This window comes from Xiphophorus couchianus, chromosome 9 (genome assembly GCF_001444195.1).
Source record: "Xiphophorus couchianus chromosome 9, X_couchianus-1.0, whole genome shotgun sequence".
NCBI lineage: Eukaryota > Metazoa > Chordata > Actinopteri > Cyprinodontiformes > Poeciliidae > Xiphophorus > Xiphophorus couchianus.
In genome coordinates this window covers 3,079,318-3,107,007 of record NC_040236.1, presented here as the reverse complement: position 1 = coordinate 3,107,007, position 27,690 = coordinate 3,079,318, and the positions used below count along the sequence as shown (strand labels likewise).

Below are 27,690 nucleotides of genomic sequence, written 5' to 3'. Positions count from 1 at the left end.
TGAAAGACAGAGCAGCGTTGACAGAATCAATGGGTTATACAGCATTAGGAGGCCATACATGAAACTTGGTAGGGCTGGGCAGTACTTGGTCTAAACGTCGTCTCACCTGGAGCTGAAGGAAGTTGTAGCAGGGAGGAGTGATGCTGGGGGCCTGCCAGAAAAAGCGAATTGTGTTCACCACCAGGAACGCCACCTGCAGGAAGGACCAGGCAAATGTTTCCTTCTGCTCTTCCAGGGCCACTGAATGTGTAGAAGATTCCAGCTCACCAGCACAACAGGACAGACGAGCTTCGTGATGATGGACTGAACAGTAAACCTCTCATTATCCAGCACTGTGATGGGCCGGGACAGGGCCAGCTCCAAAGCGTTCCTGTTGATTTAAATCAAACTTCCATTTTTGTAAAACGTTATCAGTGACTGAGATTGTTATAGTGGCAGAGCAACTGATCCCAGAACAACGAAGATGATCCAACCACCTAACTAAATATGATCCAGCTCCCTACCTGACCGGCTCCAGCACCGGGGTCCGAACCACTCTGAAGTGGCGGTGTTGCTGGGGGCTCTGGGGCCCCCTCTTCTCAGTCCGAGGTGAAGGGGGAGGCGATAACGGTGGGAATAAATCTCCTGGTTCCAACACTATGTGCTCATCGTCCTGAGAAAGAAACAAAGATAGAGCTCAACGCCATTCCCAGTTCCCACTTCTAACCCCAATCCCACACCTGCTTTAATAAGCACACCTCTTCCATTAGCCAATCATGTGGCAACATTTCTAGGAAGTAATTCCTCTAGATGTAGGAAAGACAATTATCAGAGCATCAGAACAGGGATTGGAGAGATTTGGCTCTCCAGTTGACATGCGGTTTGTGGATCTGAAGGGTTGTCCAAGTCATCAAGGCATTTTGCAGTTTGGGTGGCAAGGGATGTCTGTAAGAGCCATCTTGTCTTTGTATTACGAAGCACAAGCTGGGTCCACTTTCTAGGCCCCAGTTTGAGCTAAACGCTGCGCAGGTTGGCCTCCGTCAGGACTGCTTTACGTCACTCATCTTGCTTGTGGTGTTGATGTATCAGTGGGAAGGGGGCGGTTTGGGAATCTCAGGGTTTTATTTGTTTTTGTAGATTTTAAGGTTCTGTCAGCGTCTTCAGGCGCATTGGATTGGTTTGCAGCAGAGTGCGAAGTGGTCTGCATGAGGTCATATGGTTCCAGACCAGTAAAGGGTGGAGTGCTCCATCCGGGTCTGAGGTGAAGGACCTGGATGGCGCTCGTTCTGTTGTAGAAAAAGCTGACCTAGAAAGCAAAGCTCCTGATTAACTGGTACATCTACATTTTGTCTATCAACTATGGTGATGGGGTACGGATTATTACAGAAAGAACAAGACTGTAGCTACAAGCATCTGAAGGGAGTTATCTCTGCAGAGAGGCTGTGCTCACAATTAGAGGCAAGATTGAGGAAAGTCATAATCTCGAAGGCTTGAAGTCAAGTCACTGCTCCTCAGTTGAGAACAACAGAGCATCTCATCACTCTGGCATGTAGGCCTCTTTCCCCTGGGGAAGACCCAGAACTTCCTGCAGATGCTACATAATCCCTCTGGCCCCCAACCCGCACCCCCGGGGCCTGTTGCCCCTGTGATCCGATTTCAGACAAACAGAAAACAGAGGATGGATGGAAGGGGATTTCTAATCGCTTTATTTCAAGGTTTCATTGAATGTCTGCAAAGATCTTGTATATTTAATATTTGCAAATCAAATATTGTGGCTTGCAAGTCACTACAGCCTGACCTTGACGCCCTTGAGAGATGCAAACGCCTGCTGGCCAGGTCGTAGAGCAATGATGTCTCCTTCCACCAGCAGACTGACGGGGAGGTTAACCAGCTGGGAATCCCGGTAGGTCCAGTGAAGTGACCATGATGGAGACGAGGGCGTGTAGAGGTCAGGGTAAAGAGAAGAAGGCCACTGAATTTCAGCCACACACCCTGACAGATAATCTGGATTAAAGAAACACCAAAATAAAGGGGAAGTATCAGAACAGGCCAGAGAAATAATAATAATAATACACTAATTGCTCTGTAGTGATCACAATAAAACAATCACACATGTTCCACCTTTGACCCTTATGAGAAAACCTAGGCATTTTCTTGTCATATCCCAACTCACCATTGAGCTGTGCGATGATGCGTCTGAGGCGCCGGACCATCTCGGTTTTGTTGAGTCTCTCCTGGCGTCCGACCAGAAGCAGGTTTAACAGGAAGAGAAGGAGCAGGGCTGCAGAATTCACCATCTCTATACCAGAGCTGGGAACAAAAGACACATTTCATTTATATAATCCCAATTCATAACAGATGTTACCTCAAGACTCTTTGGAAAAGAACAAAAATTTATTTGTATTCACAAATGCACAGTCAGTGTAATTCAATCATAGAAACAGATTCAAAGTTCATTATAACTTTTAAATAATGCAGACATGTTCAGTTTCTTCTTATAATTGCTTAAAAAAGTTACAACTAAGTAACAGATTAGATCAAGTCAGTGACTTGCAGAATTCACTAATCCTGGATGAGAAAGTAGCAACAACCAACCTCCTTCTTTTTCAACAAAGCTACATTGGCTAATGCCACACACAATGAGGAAGTAACACAATGAACAAGAACGGAGCTTCAATTTGTGATAGGCTAGAGATTAAATTGGTTTTCTAAGGTAGAGTGGAAGTTAAAAAAGGAACAGATTCATTAACAGTATTGTCTGATAAAGATCTACTTTAGTGACATTATATATGTGAGCACCAGGTCTACAGTATGACAACAAGAGTGCGTAGGTCTGTGAATGTTTTGAGTGAAGCCACTTGAGTTTAAGGTAGTGTTGATTTGAAATGTTCACATTAATTATTGTGCTTTTACTTTACGTGTTATAAAACCGTTTTACATTCATAGTCCATGACAGGATAGTTGAGCTAAATAGAGTTTGGCTACCTGCCCTTCGGCTGGCTGCCATGGCAGCAGAGAAGTCCCACCACCACCAGAAGAGTCAGAGCCCCGCCTGGCCAGTGGAGACAGGATTGTCGGTTGCCATGGTAAATGAAGCTATTTTGCCATTGTTCCTATTAAAAGAATTCGAAACAAAAAGAACGTAAACACAAAATTCTGTTTGTGACACAGAGCTACAAACCACAACTAAAACAGTACAAACATCAGAACAACCAGTTTGCACTTAATGGATGGAAACTGTTTGTTACTAGAAAAGTTGGAAAAGATAAAACCTAAAACATCTGCCAGCATGTGTTGTGTTTTAACAGTTGGATAAAAAAAAAAATGCTCAGACTGATGTTTTTCCTTTATTGAGTTTGAAACTCTTTTTGTCCATGAGTGTGATCATACCAGCCAAGAAACCCGTCTCCGTGTGGCTCTCTGGTGCTGCTCCAGCAGGATGCTCAGCTGGTCCCGGAGCTTCACCAGAGCCTGGCTGGTGGAAAGGCCACGAGTCACACCATCTGCCTCCTGCCAACACAACAGGAGCAGGAGCTCACACACACCATAACAAGACCAAAGGCAACGTATTTATCAGCATGATTTTTAAAGGTTGTTTAAATGCAACAGGTTTTCTTCTCGATACAGGTTATTCCTGCTTCATTGGCATTTTAAGTTTATCAGGATAAATAATGCTCTGCCTGCCCTGTTGTTCTATTGATTATTCTAGCAATCAGATAAACAAATTGACACATTCTGCAGAGTTTTCTTTTGACAACTGAAGTCATTTTTTATGCAAAAAACAAAAAATCGAATTCCTCTTTTAAATAAGAAGATAAACATTATATTGCCCAGAATGCAATAGCAGCATTCGTTCAGTGAACACTTGATCATTTGGCAAAAGATGAATCTGCAGCTAAAAAAAATAAATATTCTGACATCAACATGTGAAAAGTTCAGCCTTTCTGCTTGACTTAACAGCCACAGTGTTGGGCAGATCTGGTGATTATTTTTGGGATTAACCGATGAATAACAGAAAAGCAAATCATGCTTAGGAGGAGATTTATTGATGTGTTTACTGACTCTGAACCAGGTGAAGCTAAAACTGACACCTGGGATGTTTTCAGTAGAGCAGATTCACAGACAAAGAAGGTGTTTTATTTCTAAATACAAAATGCATATTTTTGTACAGTTTTGGCTTAATTACTGCTCAGAGTGTGTTCTTTCAACAAAATGGTATTTCTTTGAGTCCTTATAAGCAATTAATCAATTACTAAATTAGTTGACAACTCTTTCAATAGTCTATTGATCACTCTTAATGTGATTTATTATTTCAGCTTTAATATTTACTATCAAAAACAGAACCATCTTGCAGAGCTTTCTGTTTCTGTCCATGGAAAAATCGAAGATGTTGTGATGCACCAGCCAAGCAGCCAGTAACTGAAATGTCTAGTCAGCAGATGAAGCCCTGACCTGATCCTGGATGAGTCATGATTTACCTGCATGTGTGTTCAGGTCATTATGTAGGTCTGTGGAAAATGAAGCCATTTCACAAAGACACAGAGAACTGGGCATGTTGTTTCTGTTCCAGCTACAGACTAAAATCAGAACAGGAAGACGCAGTATAAGGATAAAATTAGAGCCTGAAAACACATCAAGTCAAACATAATCACAGTATCACAGTTAGCAATACCATCAAATAAATGGAAGGTACTGCTTGGATTTTAAAGCTCGTCTTAAAACCCATCTATTTTATTTGGCTTTCAACTCTAGCGGGATCTAGTTTTAAATTGTATGTTTTTGTTTTTAAACTGTAAGTTTTTATTTTATGTTTTTTTTATTGTTATGTTGTGTTTTGATGTACAGCACTTTGTATCAGCTGTGGTTGTTTTAAAGTGCTTTATAAATAAAGTTGGTATGGTATGGTATGGATGTAATATTTAGTTTAGCATCATATATTGAGTGCCAGACTCAAATTCATTTATCTAAATGAATTCGAACATGTGGTACTCAACACGTCTTCAGTCTTTAATACACACTGCACTTCTATTTTTAGTTGCTGAAATACAAAAGCTGACAGAAAATGGAGACACTTTAATAATGCAGAGAAAAAAAAAGACTGGGAAATTAGTTTCATCAATATCTTCATGTGTTGCTAAAAATCACTCCACACACTCCATAATTATGCTGTTTGCAGTTAAATTTGAATTAAAAATGACATTTGTTTATTTCTTTAATTCAAATAAACAAAGTGCCATTATGTGCATTATTTTTCTTAGAGTCACTTGGTTTGGGGGGTTGGATAAGACAATGGACAAGGAAAACAAATCTGAAATTATAAATACTTTTCCATTTTCCCTACCCAGACCTGGAACATTACAGACTTTTCCAGATTGCATAGAAACCCTGGTTAGTCACATCAGGGAGAAACTACATTTCCCATCTGTCATCCCACTGACACACACACACTCGCACGCACACACCCACACGCACGCCCGCGCGCACATTACCAAATATGACAATTCCCTTGAACCTGAGTTCAGATTAAAGGACCAACATCCTATGCAGCCAAGACAGAAATAACTTTCCCAGAGAAACTAAGAATCAACAAAAATCCTCCATGGATACATGAAGCAGACCGGAGGACCAACAGAGGCAAAGCAGCTCCTGACCCTGACTACATGCTAACAGATCATTTCTCTTTAACCAGACAGTGGAGGAAATATGAAGTAAATCTGCCTTTAAAGAGAAATGTACAGTAAAGCATATATTGCTGAGCATTTTCTGTTCCTGCCTTCAACACTTGTTAACCAAACTATACAAGTCTAACTCATAGTATGTGACAATAGTAAACATCAACAACAGTGGTTAATAAGCAGTTCTCCTTGCTCTGAGGCTGGGAGAGCAGTGGAGGCTGCAGAAGCTCCACCTGAAATCTTTTTGCCACTCTATCAATAGAAAATACTTCTAATAGAACAGGGTTTCTCAAACTGGGGGCCGCGGCCCCAAAAGGCATTCGCTGGTCAGGACCGCACAGCATTCTGGGGGATGGAGGCAGAGGAAAGGCTTTAGCCTCTCAACCTCTCATGGCCAGATAAGAAAGTTCATCAACTAACTCTTTGGTTACCTAGCAACAACCTCTTAAGTAACGTGCACACTAATAGTTCATGTACAACAGCTCAAGAGGAAACTGTGGTTAAAACAGAAAAGGCCACATTACCCCCGAAAAAACCAATCAATAATTAGGACTGATATAAAAACCGTATATTGTGATGCTACTCCAGAAACAAAATCTGCTTCAAATCCAGAGGACCAACCAGTTTAATACTAACATCATCACTAAGGCTCAGGGCTGCAGTGTAAAAAAATCTTCAGATGGTGATAATATTGATAAATATACGATAAATGCCCGTTTTCTTCTTTACTGTCTTTATGATCTGTGCTTCCTGCTTTGTGACCCCAGTGTGAGCTCTGGCTGCTGTTAGCCTCTGTCCTACTGGCTAAATATTGTGTTATACAACTTCAAAACTTGTAAAATACATTAGCCAACAATTACTGCATTCCAAGCAGCCCTGTGTGATATGACTATTGTACACACTGACACCGAGATGACGATGTATTCACGATTTATTGTGCTGCTCTACTAAACATAAATGTCACTGATTTGTCTCTGAGATTTTAAATAGTTATTCATTTATTTTCATTTCTATCCATTTAATAAAATCTTATAAGATCAAATCAAAACAGACAATGACAGGTTCTCACTAGAGGTGTAACGGTGCATGTATGCGTGCTGCAGATTCTTGTTTCGGAGTTCTACGCTCTAGAAAGCCTGCACCTTTACAGGAAACAACCTGAGCAACATTCAGCAACAAAACTCACCTGCTTCTTGTCCTGCGTCGCCATGCCGACCCTGACCACTCCACATGCTCTGCTTCTCAAGCTGTCATCGACGCCTGGCAAGAGGCCTTCAGTGCCACCGCAGCGCGTCCAGACGTGGGGAGCCCACAGCGGGGCCGTTTCTTCCCGACGCCTTCAGGTCACTCATATGCAGAGGCGAGGAAAAGCAGGCGGAGGCAGGGTGGTGCTGCTGGGAGTTCCCACCTGGAAACCGTCCTCTGCCAGAGTGACAGGAAAATGCAGCAACACCTGCAGGTTACCACCAGGAGATGGGCTCTGGTTTTTGACACCGACTGTTGAAGTGAGAATGAACATCGGCAGTCTGGTCAGGAAAAGTTTTTATAAGCACTCAAAATAGCGCAGCTGACCAAAGAGCTGAATAGAGATAATGCAAACGCATTAAAGCACAAACACGTCTTTTATTCCTAGCTATCTGATTCGATTCAATTCAGAAACTATTTTTAATTCAGACACAAATTTTTCAAGTCAGTTTAAATTATGGGACTGACAAGAGGAACAGTGTGTAAAAAAAAACAACCATTTGTATAAAACAACAAACAATAAAACTACAAGGTTCCATACTGTATCAAATTCTATCAGTTAAAACAAAAATAGGTTTGTGCCTAAAATTCTGGAACTTAAATGACCAGTATTAGGTTAGCTTAGCTGCCTGGCCTTTTTCTTAAATAAATTAAAAAAATCAAAGAACTATTCAAAAGCCATTTGGTGGTCGAGTGGACATGTAATGCAATATGAAATAAACTCACAAATAGGCAAAGACGTACAAATTAAACACATTTTAAAATCCTTGAGCATTTTGAATTTATTCCTAATTCCCAGGACTAGGAGTTGCATTTTGTTTCTTTTTTTAAACCTAAAACATGCCAATAATTTCACCGAGAACCAGTTGACAATTAAGAAATTAAAACGTTCTGGGCCTAGTCAAAGCCCAGAATTTGATCTTATTGAAACAGACTCAACATGCAAGAACTTCTCACACATCTGGTTGTTTCTAATAAAGCTGGCAACACCAGATCTCAGGGGCCAAACTCAGTTCCAAAGCAATTATCTTTTTTGTGTTTCCCTATAATTCTCATTTTGGTAGAACTAAATATTTAAATGAGGAGTCCTTTTTTTTTCACTGTTATGTATGAATTTTCCTTTTTAGTGAAAGGGTAATAGGACCAGCCTGTGTTAGCATTGCAGCTGAAGAGAAAATGAGATGTAGGTGCAGAAGCCACAGCCACCTGATCCACTGACATAAGCAGCTCTGTGTGGAACAAAAAGCCAGCTCTACTGAGTCAGCAGCATGTTCTGACAAACAGCTGATGATGCTCAGTCAGAGAGGAGGGGAGGCAGACTGTAGAGCTGAGAGACAGATCCATCTGAAAATCAAACAGGCCGTCCAAATGAGAAGAATTATTTATGACTGAAAATGTTCACTTCAAAGATGGCCGACTGTCTGGTTCTCTCTGAAAGTCAGGTTGGTTAAATCAGTGGTTCCCGACCTTCTAACCATTCTGTGGACAGAAGGAATGGAAGGTGTGTGTCAATGTTCTAGTGTGTGTCAGTGTGGTAGTTCCTGGACAACTAATTTACCAGAACGTCTGTTCACCATCAAAAACTCCTGAAGAAGAAGAACCAGCTGTCCTTTTCTGACTTCAAACTCAGTCTCACTTGGTTTAAGCAGCAGGACAATGATCTGAATTGCACCAGAATTTTCTAAAAGAAATAAAATGAAGGCTTTCTAGTGGCCTAGTCAAAGTGTAGGCTTAAATGTGATTGAGATGTAGTGATATGATCCTAACTAGGTTTTACTTATTGTTATGGTTTGAAAACTACGTTCACTCAGGCTAGCTCAGGCTCATGCTAAAATCCAAAACATTTACATACGACAAAAAGTGAAGGAGGGGGATGTTTTAGGGATTGTGGAGTCAACGACTGGAGGAGCGAATGCTGCAGAAACGTCTGTGTTCCTGTCCATCAGGCTCCTTTAGAATTCTGATACTGCATCTCAAATACTGAATCACTTTTTCCAAACCACCTTGGGCATCGTAGTTTCTCCTTGCTTCAATAACCAAAACACCAGGGAAAAAAACCCCAACAACACCCATGAAGTCAATCAGTAAATGTTTATCAGCAGCTTCTGTATACTATATAACATTTCAACTTATGATATAAACAGTAAAGTTGAAACTGAGAAAGCATAACTTTTGCATCACTGTGTGTCTATGGCTTGTCCTCACCACAGAGGGACTGAATATAATAAACTAAAGTGTGAGGAAGAACATTTAAAGAGCTTAGAGAGGACAACTTCAGAATTTTTTAAGGTATCAATTGGTAAATTGCACATTTTCACTGTGGCTTGTGAATGTTACAGCTCCTAGTTATAAAGATGGTATTATAATTATGCTTCTGTCAGCAACATTTGAATCATTTGCATGATGGAGAGATGAAAACATAAAGGAAAACCAATGAGTTCCATCTGATACAGGGTTTCTACGCATTCACCAAGTCACAATCTCACATTTTTCTAGAATCAATTTCTGGAATTATTAGTCAGTTATTGAACTGTGTAACCATAAGACTAAGACCATTAGTAACAGTTGTGGTCAGAAGTTTACACACCCTCATCATGGACACATAATGTCTAGAAAACATGGGGCTTCTAATGATTTATATGTACCGTTCACAAATGTGACATTTTTATTATTATTGACAAAGTTGATCAAAAACATAAGGTGCATGAGTCTGGATTTGTTGTAGGTGTTCCATAATCACCAGATGATTACAATTATCTGTTGAGCTGTGTGTATTTTATCCTGTATGTATCAACAATTTCAAGCTATTTTGTTTGTATGTTTCTTACCAAATTCTTTCACATTGACAAAAGAACGATTCAGTTAAAGTTCAAATCAATGACATTGATGCCCACGATGAATGTGGTCAGAAATCATTTACATTGAACCAATAACTGGTGAATAGTGAGGATTATTCTGCGTCCAAGAACCTTACGAGTGTAAAAATGTAACGACGCAACAGTTTGAATGTCTGCTCAATCAGCAATCATTTGTATATTTAATACAGTTAAAATATAGCCTTCAGTTTACAACGTTGGGCCAAATGAACAATAGTCTCGAACTGTCGACTGAAACGATCTAAAGCGGCTCTAACAACAGCTGGTGAGAAACCAGAGCCGAAGCTTTGCTTTTTGGACATGTTCTCTAATACACACCGATTAAATTAATAACACGACTGAAGAGATATTTGTTCCTTCTTGTCAACAGATGCTGCAGACAGGCGTCCACCCATCAGCAACTACACCTACGTAATTTGCGGTGTATAAATGAATTGGATCCGCGTACAACATTTTCCTGTGCGGACTCACCTTATGTGTCTTTTAAGCAGCTGTTGATATCCTCCCAAAGTTATTTTGTTCTCTCAAACACTAATGGACTTTTCTCCTTCACTGTTACTGCAGCAGCCATCTTTGGACAACGTCCGTATTGCAGGAAGTAGGCTGTGATTGGATGAGTGTAAGGTGTTTTATTCTCTGATTGGTTAATTCACCTGCGAAGACATTTGCTATTTTAAACACTCGTCTAGCCGGGCGTTTAACTTTGATAACCCTTTGCTCCCCGTTTCGCCCAGCATCTGTGCCTGGGTCACACCGGTCAGCATATGAGTGAGACTGGCCGAGGTGGAGGTGGAGGGGCAGGACGCAGTGGCTAGTTTAAGTTTCGGCTCCATCTTGCGGTCAGGTCCAAGAACTACACAGCTGTATTGACAATCAAATAGAAAAATTGCTTCAAATGCCCGTGTAAGTTTAGGAAATTAGATTTTCTCATCGGATTCAGAGATAAATAATAATAATTAAAAATAAAGAATAAAGTATTTATTCAAAATAAAAAAAATTCTTCATTTCAAATTTTAGCCGTTGTTCAATTTGTTGACGAACGACGGAAAAAAGAAAAGCTCACATTTATTTATTTACAAATGTAATATATTAAAGACACTAAATCTTTGAGAAATAGAAATGTACAAACTTTTGCATATTTCAAGACAGGCACCGCATTCTACAATAATTATATATTCTGACTAAAGGACGCGCTGTTTCCGTCAAACATCTTGACAGGAACGTCCCATGTGACATATCTGGTTTGCCGTATCCTGAGAAAGTTATCAGGCAGGCTACCACAGAGTGAAGGAAAGCAACCTTTTGAACAATTTACCCATTGCTGTCTAATAAACCGTCATTTAGAATTATACAAATATAAATACTAATATACTAAGGGACACGTGCGTTTGCTGTGAGAAAGATAATCATCCTGACCATCAGCTGTGACTCCAACCTATGCCCTCTACTTATACTAGCTATGCAAAAACACTGCTGGGATGCATGTTAATGAAGCTTACTTTAAATATTATTATTTAAAGTTATACTGATTACAAAAAACGTCTGTAGGTATGGATGATAAGACAGTGGTGGGCCGTCAGGGCCTGCAAGGCCTTCTCTGCTGGCCTAAAAATATCTGAATCACAGACTGATGTAAATTATATTTTGTTCATGAATACGTATTAAATAATTCCAAATGGTCTGTCCGCTTCCTTTCATTGCTAACCCCCTGGTTGTGCTGCTTCCAGACGTGTATTTTCATATTTAAGCATTTAACCAATCACATTTCAGCCGCTATTTGTTGCCAGGGTCAAAGAAATCTGCCTGGGGGCCTTTGCAATCAGTTCCGCGGGCCCTGTAGCATAAAATAAATGTCGATCAAACTGTTGCTTCAACCAATCAGATTTTGAGTTGGCGACACCAAGGCTCTCTAGCAGGCGTACGGAAACGTCAGCGTATTCACACGCTCTGATTGGCTAGTCAAAGAGTGTACTAGCCAGAGCTAGCAAACTGCATCTGTAGCGAGCTGCACAAGCAAAGATATTGTTGTGTTGATTTAATAGCTGTTTTGTCAACCCACAATGGGTGAAGGAGAAGAAATGGATTTGGTTGGAGATTTACTGTCAAAGCCATTTTCAAGAGGGACTTTTCAAGAAAAACTGGACATTGTTAAACAAGGTCGGGCAACTCCGAAGCTAGCGAGCCTGTCACAACCGGGAAAAGGATTTGTCCACCACTTTCAGTCTACTAACTAAAACTTATGCCAGAAATACGACAGGGCAGGCTCGACTTTCAGCATTAGTGATAGAAGAGGACTTCTTTATGGAACTGAAACGCAAGGATAATCTGCACAACAGAGTAATTGAAATCTTGAGGAAAGAAAGGAGGATGGATTTTGTGTACAAATAATCAGGATTTTTGGTGAGTAAAATGTTGCTATATTCCTAAATAATATTGCAATTTTATCAGGTTATTTTTGATGTTTTTTTTATGTGTGTCGCAGCTGTAGAAGTTTTATAGCCATAAATTGAGGGTTGGATTGATTCAGACGGAGCACTACTGAAGGCCTTGGTGTGAAATGCACGGCCCTCCACTGTGATAAGACATTCTGATTTATCCACTTTATAGATATAAACAAACAAACAAGAAAGGAACATTACAGTACAGTGGAAAAATAAGGAGAAGTCATAAACACTTGTCCAGACTAAAACTAATCTTATAATTTACACATTCCTTAGCCAGCCAAGGTGTGCAGAAAAAAAACAGCGCCTCCTGGAGTCGAAATATATGATGGTATGACGGTTCTTTCTTTTAGAATTATGCAAATATGAAACATTTATTTTGTTTCTGTGAGTGAGAATGTTTTTTGTTTTTACTATTTCAAATACGAAAATAAAATGAATCCAAATGTAACATTAACATGTAAAATGTAACTGCAACATACATTGATTACAAAATATATCTATAACAGAAATTTAAACAAAAATTGGGAAGAAGAACATACACGACTCTGAGTATAAGCTTGGGGTGATGATGGAGCGTGTGGCAAATGGAGAAGAAGCTATTGGTAAATCTGACCATGTGAGACTTCAATGGCCTGAAGAAAGACCAGTGAAGAACTTTGAACTGTCTTGTTGCTGGAATGTGATATACTAATAAACTTGATTGACTGATATGAATGAAAGTATCCAACTAAAACATACTCACACACCAGGGTCATGACAAACGCGAACAAAGAACAGGTAAGAGTGTAAGAAAAAAATCCTAAAGCTGCTGACATGAACTTCTCAGTTTCAATTCGATTCGATTCAATTCAAAAATACTTTATTAAGCATAAAGGGAAATTAAATGTTGTAAGATCATTAATTCTTCAAAGAGTTATTTCATAGTTAAAATTTACTTTGCATGGCATAAGATAAAATCACAACCAAAATTCCAAAAGGAACTCAGGAGGAACAAAGTAAAGGTTTCATAGTTTAAACCAGGGGTCTCAAACTCCAGTCTTCGAGGGCCGCAGTCCTGCAGTTTTTAGATGTGCCACAGGTACATCTGGAAAACACTGGAATGAAATGGCTTAATTACCTCCTCCTTGTGTAGATCAGTTCTCCAGAGCCTTGCTAATGACCTAATTATTCTATTCAGGTGTGCTGCAGCAGAGGCACATCTAAAAGTTGCAGGACTGCGGCCCTCCAGGACTGGAGTTTGAGACCCCTGGTTTAAACACAGTATCTGGACAAGGAGAACAGGGCATGGCATACTGGCAGAATATCAGGAGGAACCACTAACAGACAATGAAAACCAGGGAGGTTATATTATGAGTTGAGTAGAGAATGGCATTGAATGCAGGTGAGTTAATCAGGGGAATGTGGAACGGCTAGGAGAGGAGAATGATGAGCAGCGGAGGGAAACAAACTAGAAACAAAGGGAATTATAAACCAGGGGGAAATATACTAACACTGACCTAAAACATGGAAGTCCAGCTCCAGGCCACATGTTAGAGGTGTAGGCTAGTTATTTCTCTGCAGCTTCTCAGGAGCACATCCAGTGTTCCAGTGTAGGGGATGAATGAGTCTGACTGAAACAGTATTAGTCCCTCAGTATGAGGGAACAGATAATAATAAAATAGCTACATGAAAAAGAGGAGCAAAAACTAAGGTGTTACTACCAAATTATCTACAATAATTTTATTGCTTGTTGAAAATGGCCAAATGAAAAAAATGACCCAACCACACCATTAGTCATAATAAGTTTGACAAAATAATTTTGACTTTAATGTTTTGTCCCCATATTTTGCAGAAGTGTTATCTTCCACAATCATATTCAGATCTATTAAATCACAATACGTGTCATTTCAACTCGATTGACACGCTAGTAAATTTTTATCTTCAAAGCATTCAAACTTTGACTCCAGAATATATGCTTATAATACGCTTCGATCATTCAAGCTAATTAACAATGACTGTCTTCAACTGTCATGTACAGCTGTTTTATGATTTTTCCAAGGAAATGTTTTCTTATCCAACGATACTAAATAGTGACAATTTATTTCTTTATCCATAAATGTATTTCAGGTAATATCTTTGTTTTAATATATACATAATAATATCTAGCAACAAAGTGTTTATGGAGATATTGGCAAAAAGAAAGAAAGGTGAAGTTTCCTGACAGAGAGATTGAGCTGAGCAAGAATTCAATTTGTCTTTAAAGTCTAAACTTAAAGCTGTAGGATGTAACTTTTATATGAAAAAAATATCTGTTACATATTTGTTAAAACATGAGACAGATAATCTGAGGAAAAAAAAAAAATCAAATTCCTCTGCCTCAAACTAGAAACATCCAATCAGAGCCAGGAGGCAGGTCTTAGTGCTGTCAATCAAGTTTGTGTTCACACCCTTACATTCTCCTGGGCTTCAGCCTGTCATTAATGTTAAGACTAGTTAGCATAGCCACCGATGACAGTGGATGAATAGTTTTACCTGTAACGGTGAGTTGTTTCTCCACCATCAACACAACCGCCTTCTGACCAAAAACATCCGACCTGTTTTTGGTCGGGAGTGGTGCATCAGAGGAGCTGGAATTTTTTCACAGATTATCTGTCTCATGTTATACTGAGACAGGATATGTTGACAATTTCACCAGCTATGTTGAAAACATTACTTTTTTTAAAAATAAAAGTTGCATACTGCAGCTTTGAGGAGGAGGAGGAGGAGCCTGATCCAGAATGGAGCCACTGGCTTGCAGGAGATGACCTATGGTCATACCGTACCAGGCATATAGATAGATGTGAATCTATCTATACAGACACAGAGAGATATTTGTATCTTTTTCTTGGTGTATAAATATCTGTTTCAACTGTGCCTTTTTTTTTTTTTTTTTTGGGTGGCCATGTTTCATGTTTTGTGACTTCTGTGGTCAAAAAGTTCTTGGCACAAGGTGAAGAGCAAATTAAAGAAAGTATCAATTTTATGGAAACCAATGATTCTATTCTAGACTGTTTGTCTTTCCTGATGAAATTTTCCATCATTTGTTATAATTTTGGTTTGTTGTTAGTCCCAGTTCTGGATGATCTGAAGCAGAGACACGTCTTTGGTGGCAGTTATGAGCAGATGTGTCTAGTGCGGTTTGTGTTCATGGGTTTGCTGCAATGTGACATTGATGAAAGGAAAGATGGACTACAAATACCATCAGACCTGTTCAACAGTCTCACTGGTAAACCGGATGTCATGTACCACCTACCTAACAAGGTTTTTTTGTTGTTGTTTTTCTCATTTATTTAATTAACATCTGGTTAATTAGTTGCCTGTTTGGCAGCTTTCAAAAATAATTTGTCAAAATAAACAAAAAAAAATCAGCCATGTGTTAATAGTATGTCACTTTTTATTGCAACAATTTTTGATGACATAAAAATGTTCATTTCTAATATTTACATGTAAATACAATTAAGCATTACAACAGTTTTCAACAATAGTCATAACAGTTGGTAGTGATAGTTGAACAGAGCAGGTTTCACAAGTGCCTTCACAGGCCAACATCCACATTTGTGTTTTATGATTCTGTATTTGAACTTAATAAAGTCCAAAGAGTCTTTATCCCAAAGTCCATGTTTTTGTGGAACTGATCGTATGTCTTGGGCTTTGGTATCTTGACAGTGTTTGAACAGGAAAGCGAGGTTTGGTCTGTCTCAAGGAGAATCCTAGCAGTCTGGTTTCTTCTTGTCGTCTGGTGCTGCCCTTTTCGCTGAGCTGAACTTCAAAGATTTCCTCTAACATTTCTGATGTCAGCTTTTCCACCCTTGTGCACATAAAGGGCCTGAACACAGAAGCATGAAGCTCCAAAGCATAAATGACATCCAGGGTTGAAAGGCCATCCTTGAATCTAGAAAACATTTAGAACAACCATCACTTTAATAATGCTAAAAAGAGCATGATATTAAATGGATGTTTTACAGTCACACGTAAACATTAATATCTCTAATCTTGTTTCTTGTTTAGCACAAGTAGTATTACAAAATTTATTTATTTTTCCTGAAACTTGAATCAGGGTCTTCTTAATTATTTGTCTGCTGGCTACTGTCGATTCTTACCCTACATTCGCTTGTTTTAACTGCAACAAAATAGTAACTAAATTAACATAGTTAGCAAATGTTAGTTTGTTATTGAAGGACCTACTTCACATGATCTCTGTCTCTTTATTCTGTGTCCCGTCCTCAGCTGTCCCCCTGATGCATCAGGAAACTTCTCTGGATTCCCAGCAGGATTTCCTGCGTCTCCTCAGTCCTCTGTGTCTTCTCTCTCCTCATTGGTCCAGTGATGTTGACTTGTCTCAGTCATGCTAGTGAACCAACACATGATCAGAGACGCATTCCTTAATTTCTGTCAAAATAACAGATGACTGAATCAGACTTTCTGATCAAGTCATAATCATGACCTCACCATTTATAAAATCTACTAGAACCAGTAGATCAGCAGGTCCTCTGCTCTATTCCTGATCCTCCTTCCATCAGCACAAAGCTCATCAAAGCTCTGCTGTTATGAAAGGACTCAATGAAAAAAATCAGACAAAACAAAAAGGTCAGTGAGGAGAAAGTACAGCAAAAAGTAGGAATCAGATTTGAGTATTGACCTCAACTTCATGCATGTTGAAAACTTTTGGTTGTGTAAAAGTAAATGTTCTTACTTTTTTTGTCAACTGGGTTCTCTTATCTTCCTCCACCTGACTGGTGGTGTTGAAGGTGGAGGATTCCAGGCTCAGGAGATCCAACCAGGGATGATCAGAACATCAGAGATCTGAGCAGTCTGGACCTGGGATCAGAAACTAGTGTCAGTATTTTTTAAAGTCTATTCTCTTTTTGGGATCTTTCTGTGTTGCAACACATGAATATGGCCACATAAACTATTTGTTTTATGAGATTAAAAGTTTACTCCACATCCTCTTTATTTCCATCCCTTCGATCCTGTTCTCTAGTTTCCCTCTGGATAAAAGCTCTTAATTAAATCCCTCAATCATAAATTCTGTCTTCTAATTTTTTATTGACTTCCTGCTTTAATTTGGCCTCTAATACAAAATATTACCAGGCAAACTTTCCTCACTTAATGTAAATTTTAACTCTATATGGAGGAACACTTTCTAGTAATAGTGAATTTCTTTCTATGTTTACTTGGTAAAGCTGATGGTCGCCAATGCCAGCAGGAGGCCAGCAGTATTATGTGTTGTTGAATGCAAAAACTTACAAGCAGGAACCACATGGACAACGATGAAAGAATCCAGCGATGAGCAGCTAAAACCTGAAAGAGTAGAACTGGGAGAGTGGATTAATGGAGGAACAGGTGAGAACAATTTACTATATTAGAGAGCACCGTGTGGGGAAGCACCGCTACTACACCCTGAAACATGGGAGAGTAGAGAGGAAAACAGAGACAGAAGCACAGAGAGAATCTTGGAAGAAGCAGTCTCACTGCCAGCTGCTCTGTCTGGGACTGATACTTACTTTTGCCTTAACCTGAAAGGTGACTGCAGCTCCTGGTGGTCCTCAGAATATGTCTATGGTGGTCCAAGTCACTGGACCAAGCCTTAACCAAATATTTATCTCTGTCTTTTTCTTTTATTCTTAAAGATTTTAATTTGTACTCCGCGTGTTGTTTTAATTCCTCTACATTTTAATTTGTCCACCATGACATCATGTTAGTCCTAAAAGATTTTAATTTCTTACTACTTGAAAGATTTCATTTGTCCGCAGAAGCGTCGTCTCCGTCCTTAGAGAGATGAATTTGTCAAGAAAAGCGTTATCTCTTCTCATTCCTAAGAGATTTTAGGTTTGACACCCAGCAGCATTACTAACCTTTAAAATCATTATCACCGGAGTTTAAATGTTTTGCTCAACGACATTTTAACATGTGGACTTGAAGGTTTAGGAATCCAGCCACCAAATGATTGATCCGTGGGTCAACAGTTCATATCCGCGATCCAAAGGTCCTGCCTATTTCTCTCTTTCTCTTGACATCTTTGAACATTTGAATTAACTTCCGTTGTTACTGTCGCTGCCGTTATTTCATACGTAAATTCGCGTCACTCTGTGTGGATTTTATAATGTCCAGACCAGAATGGTTATAACTTTAAAACCGCTGTTTCAATCCGTTTATACCAGAGCTCAACCGATTATATTGTGTCTCCATTTGTGTTTTAGAACTGTCAGAAACGTTATTTAAATTTTAAAGAGTTTAATTTCTCAATTGTATCAATTCCAGTGTCCCGAGCCGTGTTGTCTTAATCGTTTTGAGGTTTGATTTTTACCCAGCAAGATTGTTTTAGATTTAGTATTAATCCTGTAGCATTGTCTCATTCCTTTTAGCATTTATCTTTTACGCACCAGCCATGTCCAATTAATTTTAGTGATTTTTGTTCAGCAGTGTGGTCTTGTTTGTCATAAATTTAAATTAGCCTCCTACAGCATTTAGTCATTCATTGATTAACAGCAAAAAAGTCAGCATTGCCTGTCCAGCCAGAATCCTTAACATCTAAAATGAAAAATCTAGCAGCGGGATAAAGAAAAGCCCCGGCGCAAGACACTACCTAAGGCATCCTCGGTCCTGCTAGAATCCTTAACATCTAAAATCTAGCAGCGGGATAAAGAAAAGCCCTGGCGCAAGACGCTACCTAAGGCATCCTCTGTCCTGCTAGAATCCTTAACATCTAAAATCTAGCAGCGGGATAAAGAAAAGCCCTGGCGCAAGACGTTACCTAAGGCATCCTCGGTCCTGCTAGAAAGCCATTGGCTTTAACAAAAACAACAGAGAAATTATGATATCCTAATGGGACTTCTCAGGTATGTCTTCAGTTTTTCATGATCCCAATCTAATCAGAGTCACTCGACAAGTCGTAGTGAGGTCTAAATCACGAATGTCTGAAACTCTCTCTCACTCTAATTCCGTCTGGTCCAATCCCAGCTGTTGATGGTATTGGTTCCTCTTCTATGTCCTCTTCAGACTCCACCCAGATACAGTCTTCAGGGGATGACAAACCTGAATCATTGTCATGTGCTGATGGTGAGAGACCAAGGACAGGGAAAGAGAATGGAATCTTCAAATGCCAATGTAGGTGAAGGACTGAAGACACAAAATTGGCAAAATTGGATCCTCAAAAATTTCATCCAATTGTGATGCACTGAAGACAGTGGGCGACAGAAAAGGATCCTCGTGCAATATTTTATTGTGACGGACTGATGACAGGTGATGACAGAAAGGGATCCTCTTCAGCAACACTGTGCCTAGTCTTCTTGCCAGGGGGCTCCTCTTCAGCATCACTGTCCTTTGTCCTCTTTCTGCAGGTCGAAGATGTCACATGACCCCGTTCCTCTTCCAAACCTAGCCTTTGTGGAGGACTGATGTCAGGGAATAACAGAATGTGATCTTCAAATGGAATTGGTGAAGAACTGAAGACAGAGGGTGGCAAAATTGGATCCTGCAAAATTAGATCCAATGGTGAGGGACTCAAGACAGTGGAGGACAGAAAAGGATCCTCATGCAATATGTATTGTGAGGGACTGAGGACAGGGGATGGCCAATCAAGATCCTCATATGCCATTATACATAAGGGACTGAGGACAGGGGATAGCCAAACAGGATCCTCGTGCGCCATGTTTTGTGAGGGACTGAGGAAAGGGGATGACAAAACGGGATCCTCTTCACCAACACTGTGCCTTGTCTTCTTGGTGGGGGGCTCCTCTACAGCATCACTGCCATTTGTCCTCTTTCTGTTCATGCCAGTCACAGATGTCACATGACCCTCGTCCTCTTCCAAACCCACCTGGTAAGGTTGAGAGGTCCCAAGAAGCAAAACCTCATCTTCACTGGAGCTGCTAGTACAGCTGCTGCTACTAGTACAGGTGCAACTGGAGCTGCTAGTACTGTTATTACCAACCTCGTCTTCACTGGAGCTGGTAGTACTACTCACTGTGATTGGAGGTGAAGTCCAGCGTGACTCCTCTTCCTTGTCTGCAGAAACTGATGGGGAGTGAAATGTGGAAAAATAGAATAAATAAAGCTAATCTTTTGTAACAACAAAACAGAAAAAAAGAACAACATATTTTTACATAAAAACAAGAACACATTAAAACTAATGATCAAACATGTATGGACAATCACCACTCAGAGAAACAAACTTTGGTACCAATCAATCATTAAAAACAGCAAATCAAATTTTGACTTTTTTTTTTTTTACCCCTCCAGGGGGCTTTTGTGGGCTCTAGTGTCCCTTATATGACAGTAGGCTGACAGGAAACAGGGAAAGAGAGGGGGGAAGACATGCGGCAAATATCGTCGGGTCCTGGAGTCGAACCCGCGACAGCCGCGTCGAGGACTTGAGGCCTCCAAATATGGGTCGCGCTAACCCCTACGCCATCACGGCACGCCCAAATTTCGACTTGTTGATAGTTCATCTTTAATCATAAACTCTTCAACATAAATTGAAGAGCTGTAGGCTGTGTTGAGGAGTTTTTAATAGCTAATAAAACACCTTTAATCTTAGATTGTACCATTTAGTGTGAATAAAATAAAACACTTCAACAAGTTTCTCAGTTTACCCTTCTGTAACAACCCATACTCACAAATCTTTGATGCTGCAGAACAGATATGTTTTATCTTTCTTAATAGCCAAAATAAAATACACGATGCATTCATTACTATTAAACTTAAACCCTTACTTACATAACTTTAATATTATAAAAGTATTCCAAAGGTTTCAAAAATATGTCTCTATTAGCATTTTTCAATGACTAAAATGTTAATAGTGGTTAATCAAATTAAATCCCTTTGACCTCAACAACTTTTCAGAATCACAGTAAAAGCTACTCTGACAACCAGTCAGTAAATCCTACGGTATAAATAAATTCCTTCATACTACTACATATAGCCAACAGCAGAAATGTACGTCTATAAAACTCAGAGTTTAAAGACTGGGGATCTAAATAAACAGCCTTTCCTGAGTTTCCAGTAACAAGGGGCTCCTACAAAACTAAAACTGTTTATCTGCTTTAGAAATCTATATTCAATCTTAAAATGGCCAATCCAGCAATAAACTCAGATGAATGTTCACACAATCATATTTGCTCCAAATGCTTCTTTCAATATTACCATTTCCACGGAGACAAAGAATGTCAACAGAATGGATACTCTTGAAATAATTCTCTCAAACTGCAATAAGTTTTCCAATCACCACACAACTATTAGTATTGCTGACTCTTATTGAAAATGTAATCAGCTTGTAAATATATTACAGCTCCAAATATGCAATGGACCAAGACAGCATTTTGTAAATAACAAATTATTCAAAACTCCTCTTTCTTAGAAAAATAAAACTGCACAATAATAAATTTAAATACCAATTAAACAATTTAGTAAGTTAGTAACAATACTAGACAAATATATATCTAAATTTTTTTCCTAATCTTCAAGCATTAACATTTTATATCAAGCAACGTATCCAAGGAGACCAAATGTGTTTTCGAGGCATTTTTTGAAAACTTCTACCATGCACCGACTGACTTTTTATTCCAAATTTCTGAACAAAACATGAAAAACTTTTTAAACCACAGAAGCAGTTTAACCCCCTGCAATTCAAAAAAATATTAACTAACAAATAAAGCACAACTGGACTAACTGAAACCGAGACAATTGTTTTTCTAATGAATTTTAACATTCATTGTTGACATTTGATAGACTTTTGAAAATGATACAACATTAAATGCAATGATGCAATGGTCTTGAGCAATTCCAATAATTTAGTTACTTTGTGAAATCAACAGGCACAAATTGATTGTTCTTTAAAGATTTTTCATAAGAATGAAGTTGTGTGTTGTTTTTTAATCAATGTATCCATGGAGACGACATATACCACTTTTTCAAAAAGCTGGTTCCAAAACTACTTTCAAATCAAAACAACTACAAACGGTATTACTGACATTTTCAAAAATTTGAAATAACTAACATTTAAATCACAAAAATCCAATTAACTCACAAATGTTTCATTCCAAAAATGCTAATTATACCTTCCTAAGCTATGTTTTTCAAAGAGTCACAATTTCCCAAACTGTTAAAAATTGATTTTAATTTAAATATTAAATTATTATAGAAGGTACATGTTTGAAAAGTGTTTCTTTCAATTTTTATTTCACGTCATTTTATATAATTTTACCAATGTATCCTTGGAGACTAAATATGTTTGTTTGAGCATTTTTCAAAAAAATGGACAAAGAACCAGCCAGTCATCCAAGAACTGGATACCAAAGTCATCAAAGCTGTTTTTCATAAAGAAATCATTATTTTGTTTGTGAAAATCAGCTTTCATTGATGATCACTACGACTAAACACGATTCATTGCTTATTAGTGCTCTATTATTAATGTGCGCCCACACACACACACACGATGTAGTGGTAGGAGTTTGCCCTGCAATGGCCCGCCTCTGTCCTTGAGTCCTTGGTCAAGAAACTTCTCCCACCTTTCCTGCTGGGTTTGGTCAGACGGGCCAATGGCATGATATAACAGCTGTGGCTACAATCCATTAGAGTATCACCATGAACGTGTGCATGAATGCAAATTACTGATATTATCTTCCGTCTTCGAGTGTCTTAATAAACCGGTCATTTCCATGGAAACCAAATATGTTTATGAGGGCATTTTTCAACAACAAAAAAAAGTAACAACCAAGAACCATCTATTTTTCCAAGAATTGGACAGACATTTAACTGTTTTTTCAAAGGCATAGGGGACATACAATTTTTAAATGTTTAAAGAAAATAATTAAATATTTAACGTATTTCATTTAGCGTATCCATGGAAACTCATTTTTATCACAATTTTTCAAAAAATAACGGTCAAATTCTAAGCTTAACATTAATTCAACTAATTTGACCATAATTAACTAAAAACATATATTTCGTAAATCATTACACCACAGTTGAACATTCCTGACATTTACAGCGAATTTCAGTCAAGAAAAAGGCTCAATAGATAAGAAGGATTTATGCTAGCAAAGCATGCTAATTATCGTTTTTTTCTGTACAGCAGTCGGAATTTCTTTAAAAACACACACAAACACAAAATAAACTAAACAATTCACTAATATCTTAGTAATAACTTGCTTTTGTTTATCAAAAATAGTAGAAGAACGACATTAACCTTCAGGGTGGTCACCCTGCTGGTGCTTGTTCTGACCAGGATCCATCTTTCGCAGGTTTTCCAACCACAGGCTTCTGTCAGCAAGTGCTTCTTCAGCGAGTTTTGCAAAGCAGACTTTATCAACAAGTTCAAACCTTCCGGGGCTGTTAAGGCTCTTTCAGGTGTCTCCTTCAAAAGTCCAGTTTCAAAGGGGAAGAATTCCGACGGTCACGGCGATTTATAGGGTTGCCAACGCTAACGTCGTTTCCATGATAGCATTGACGAACGCACGCGCTGGTGCGTGGGAGATATAATGCAAGTATCGAGTTTTCTCGTTTATCACTCCTTATGCTGCCACCTACTGGCCAACCAGTTTGAGTCCACAATGAAATCTTTAAAGCTCACATTAATGGTGCGGTATTATAGTTCTGCTTTCATTCTTAACTATGTCAGTTTCGGTCCTTCAAATGGGAAAACGTCTCTCTGCCGTGAAACCTAGATTGACAATATGTATATATATATCTATATCTATATAGATATATCTATATATATAGATATATAGATATATAGATATATCTCTATATATATATATTACAGACCAAACGTTTGGACACACCTTCTAATTCAATGGGTTTTCTTTATTTTCATGACTATTTATAAGGCAAGAAATCCCACTTATTAACCTGACAGGGCACCTATGAAGTGAAAACCATTTCAGGTGACGACCTCTTGAAGCTCATCAAGAAAATGCAGATTGTGTGCAAAGCAGTAATCACAGCAAAAGGTTGCTACTTTGAAGAAACTAGAATATAAGGGGTATTTTCAGTTGTTTTACACTTTTTTGTTTAGTGCATATTTCCACATGTGTTATTCATAGTTTTGATGCCTTCAATGTGAATCTACAATGTCAATAGTCATGAAAATAAAGGAAACTCATTGAATTAAAAGGTGTGTTCAAACTTTTGGTCTGTACTGTGTATATACAGTATATATATACACAGTATATATATATATATATATATATATATATATATATATATATATATGTGTGTGTGTCTGACAGATTAGATAGATAGATAGATAGATGCATCAGAAAGGTTTAATAGGAAACAGGAATTCTAAGGTACAGAGTAGAATACGTTCACTGAAAGACAGGAGGTACAATACATAACATGACTTGTGAAGCAAACTTAACACTGTAAAATGTAAGAAAGAAAACAAATGTGAAGGTTAGTAAGGTAGTAAAGAGGACTGTACATTCTATGACTTTGTATTTTGTGTTTTTATGATGTAAAGCACATTGAATTGCCTTGTTGATGAAATATGCTGTACAGATAAACTTGAACTTGAGAAGAGAATGGAAAAGAAGAATACTGTGGGAAGCTGATCAATACTAACAATTAGATATGTTCTCCATGTAGAAGTTATGTTATGACATAATATAATATGTTAAGTTATGTCATATTATCTTAGTCTTCTACAATGGGAATTTAATGCAGAAGAAAGATTGATCAATCTAGTGTTGATTTATGTTTTCTGACCCGTATTGGCAAAGTAACTATTCTATCAGTCATTAGGCAAGAGGTAGGTTTTACCACAGGCAGATCATTAGCCTGATACAGGGTCAGCATGAGACGATCATGCACTTTCATACTCACTTCTCAGGTGGGTTCGAACCAACTGACTCTGGACTGTTGCTCCATATAATACCTGGTAAACAGACTGAGATATCACAATATGATGAAACAGGGTGAGCAGATACTGCAGCAATTTAAAGGTGTTCAACAGAAAAGCCTCCTCGTTAAGTAGTGATTTGTACAATAACAATTTTAAACATTGTCAGACGTTGCTCCTGTCATGAAACGGTGGTGTGAGGTGATGAGGCAGACGCAGCAGACCCAGGTGTAGTGAGAAATGACGGTTTTAATGATAAATAAAGTCCAAAATAGTCCAAAAATACAGGCAGCACGACTGAGCGGAAGCCAGGGCTCAACGTTGGTAACAACTGGTATAACAAATGGACAACACAAAGGACTGAGCACACATTAGACGAGGACCCGACAAAGACACAGACACACAGGTGACACTAAATACACAGGAGGGTAATCAGGGAATGAGAAACACCTGGGAGTAATCAAAGGGAGGACAGGACAACACGAAGACTCGGGGACACAGAAAACTCTAAATAAATACACAGAAAAACAGAACATGACAGCTCCTGTTCAGAGCCGATTATATTGGAAGGCTTGTTTATGACCCTTTCACCTTTAAATTTGTTTTTAAAAATGTGTGGGTTGAGCCCTCACTCAGTTTCTTTGTCACATCCTCTTTGTCAATGGCAAAGAGCTTCTCCTGCTATTGACAACTGTATATTGGATATTAAGAAGAGACAATACAGAATATCTTCCTTCAACAAACAGGGATCGCACTAAATTTATGATGAGTTACTTAGACTGCAATGTGTCCTATAGACAAAAGCCCAGATGACTCTGATATATGCTACTAATCTACAAAATTCCTGTCAAATTTTGACTATGATGTCACTCAGTTCACAGATAACAACCGGTACTTTGTATCCGAAAACTAGAGAAAGAAAAGCTCTCCTATGGCCTTAGCCTCCAACAAGCATACTGAAGCTTACAATGAAGCTCACAGCTCAGTATTAAAACATCCCTCTGTAACTGAATTTTGGACCTGGCAGAAAGACAACCAACAGTACATGCCAGCAGGACGAATTTATGCTCCATCAAACTGGCCTCGAGCCCCCCTTAAGTGTGTTCAGTCCTTTGTTCATGACTCTGATGATACATGACTAGACTGCAATATTTAGTTCAAATAAGCTCATATTGGGGGGTCGGTTTGTGGTACTGCAGCAGCCCTGTATTTGGACCAGGGTTCCTGACTGAGAAATTTTCTTCTCTCTTTCTCTCTGTACCCATATTCTTTTGGATCTGCAGCAAATAAAGGCCACTAATGCCAGAATAAAAGTTAATTAGGATAATTTAAGATTCAGCAATGAGAATGAAATAATTAAAGGGGCAGTAGGTATTTTCTGGACATAGTCCCATTTTATAGCTCAATGCTATGATACTTGCAGTTGTTATGAAAATACTGCATATGTCAAGCATAATCTGACTTTGCAATTTGACATTTTGAAATTGGCCTCTGTCTCTTTAAGAAGCTTCTGCTCTATTAAACTTCAGAATGTCATCCAAATAATGCATCTCATTATACCATTAACAACAGTTCTTTGGAGTGTGGGACTGTGAAGTAGTTGGTTTGATTGTTAGCCAGGTGCTGCTGCTAGTCTGGAGGAGCTGAAAGGGGGCAGTGTCTCTTCTGTGAGGTGGAAACTCTGCTTGAGACTGCAGTTCCAAGGAGGAGCTTTGTGAAAACAGGCAGTGCTTTGTATAATTAATTATTTGGGCATCCCTGAATGGTTGCCACGGAAGATTTGTGGAATTCACAAACATGTATGAAAGAATTTAAGCAACATTCCAGATATTTTTTTGACGAGGGAATAACATTGTAACACAATACAAAAGTTAAAAATAAAGTTGACTTAACATAAACTACCCTCTTCCCCTTTAACACAGCTAAGTTAGACATTAGCTGTGGGAATGACAACCTGTTTTAATATCAATAAAGCTAAACCCTTCAGGAAAGTATTGTACATGCTGTCGAGTACACCAGTGGCTGTTTTTACCTGCTTTAAAATCTTTTATGGGAAGAAAAGCCCTACTGCATTCTGATGAGTCCATATACTGAAACTACACTGTGGCTTACAGGCTAGCGGGGAGTCAGCAGTCTCTTCCTTATGAACCACTTTCAAAAAGCAATAATATTTTCTCAGAGTAATAAAAAGAAAATCAGAACAAGACTATGTTGGTATAATTTTAATTTAATTTCCATGAACTTAAGCTGATTTTAAACACAGCATGCAACCTGTTCCTGAAATAACATGACCTGTGCTGCTATCTGTTTGTTTTACTATCTATTTAGCAAGATAGAGTTTGCCTTTGTTATCTCTGTATTGCCACAGTAGCCGGGTTAAGCGAGTCCTTTCTCAAGCCTGACCCAAATGATGAACTCCAGTAACCCAAAGAGATCACGCGAGAGCTGCAGGTGACGTCAACATTTGGCCCTGCCTTATAATCACCTTATCTCTGAAAGTCACACACCTCTCTGTGGTGATTGGATAAACCCTCACACCTCCGCTGCGTGATTGGTCAAGTCAGACGTCATGTAGAATAGTTCATTGTTGACGTCAACATGTGAAAACACCG

General features: G+C 38.8%; 2 protein-coding genes and 1 long non-coding RNA gene across 6 annotated transcripts in view; all 3 read right to left on the bottom strand.

Annotated features, from left to right (window-relative positions):
* Positions 1–10,466, bottom strand: part of tmem94 (transmembrane protein 94) — a 36,565-nt gene extending 26,099 nt beyond the window's left edge. Inside the window, exons 1-9 of one of the 2 annotated variants that reach the window (XM_028027907.1) lie at positions 10,247–10,466; positions 6,841–7,151; positions 3,370–3,489; positions 2,965–3,092; positions 2,153–2,289; positions 1,778–1,983; positions 504–652; positions 268–370; positions 107–193 (exon numbers count right to left, since the gene is read on the bottom strand). In XM_028027907.1, coding sequence (XP_027883708.1) covers positions 107–193; positions 268–370; positions 504–652; positions 1,778–1,983; positions 2,153–2,289; positions 2,965–3,092; positions 3,370–3,489; positions 6,841–6,864 — 954 coding nt within the window. In that variant the 5' untranslated portion in view covers positions 6,865–7,151; positions 10,247–10,466. The remainder of the gene's footprint in view (positions 1–106; positions 194–267; positions 371–503; positions 653–1,777; positions 1,984–2,152; positions 2,290–2,964; positions 3,093–3,369; positions 3,490–6,840; positions 7,152–10,246) is intronic. The other variant, XM_028027908.1, reaches the window with a different exon arrangement.
* Positions 10,467–15,613: 5,147 nt separating this feature from the next.
* LOC114150501 (uncharacterized) lies at positions 15,614–18,790 on the bottom strand. Of its 3 annotated transcripts, XR_003596762.1 has the most exons (5): positions 17,485–17,501; positions 16,931–17,055; positions 16,687–16,793; positions 16,423–16,585; positions 15,614–16,129 (listed from the first exon to the last, which is right to left on the bottom strand). It is a non-coding gene; the product is annotated as an uncharacterized LOC114150501 (long non-coding RNA). The 3 variants fall into 3 exon arrangements; XR_003596761.1 differs by having other exon boundaries at positions 16,931–18,790; XR_003596760.1 differs by lacking the exons at positions 16,931–17,055; positions 17,485–17,501 and having other exon boundaries at positions 16,687–16,918.
* Positions 18,791–19,424: 634 nt separating this feature from the next.
* On the bottom strand, positions 19,425–23,926 carry LOC114150528 (uncharacterized). The gene is made up of 2 exons (XM_028026962.1): positions 23,426–23,926; positions 19,425–20,253 (listed from the first exon to the last, which is right to left on the bottom strand). Exons 1-2 carry the CDS (start codon positions 23,469–23,471, stop codon positions 19,457–19,459), a joined length of 843 nt encoding a protein of 280 aa, XP_027882763.1. The 5' UTR covers positions 23,472–23,926; the 3' UTR covers positions 19,425–19,456.
* Positions 23,927–27,690: the final 3,764 nt, after the last annotated feature.

Bases quoted from the DNA above. Each gene is read 5' to 3' on its own strand.
- LOC114150528 (XM_028026962.1), bottom strand. From the start codon at position 23,471: ATGGATCCTGGTCAGAACAAGCACCAGCAGGGTGACCACCCTGAAG. The intron at 20,254-23,425 runs GTTAATGTCGTT...ACTCCCCATCAG, and splicing joins GCAGGGTGACCACCCTGAAG to TTTCTGCAGACAAGGAAGAG.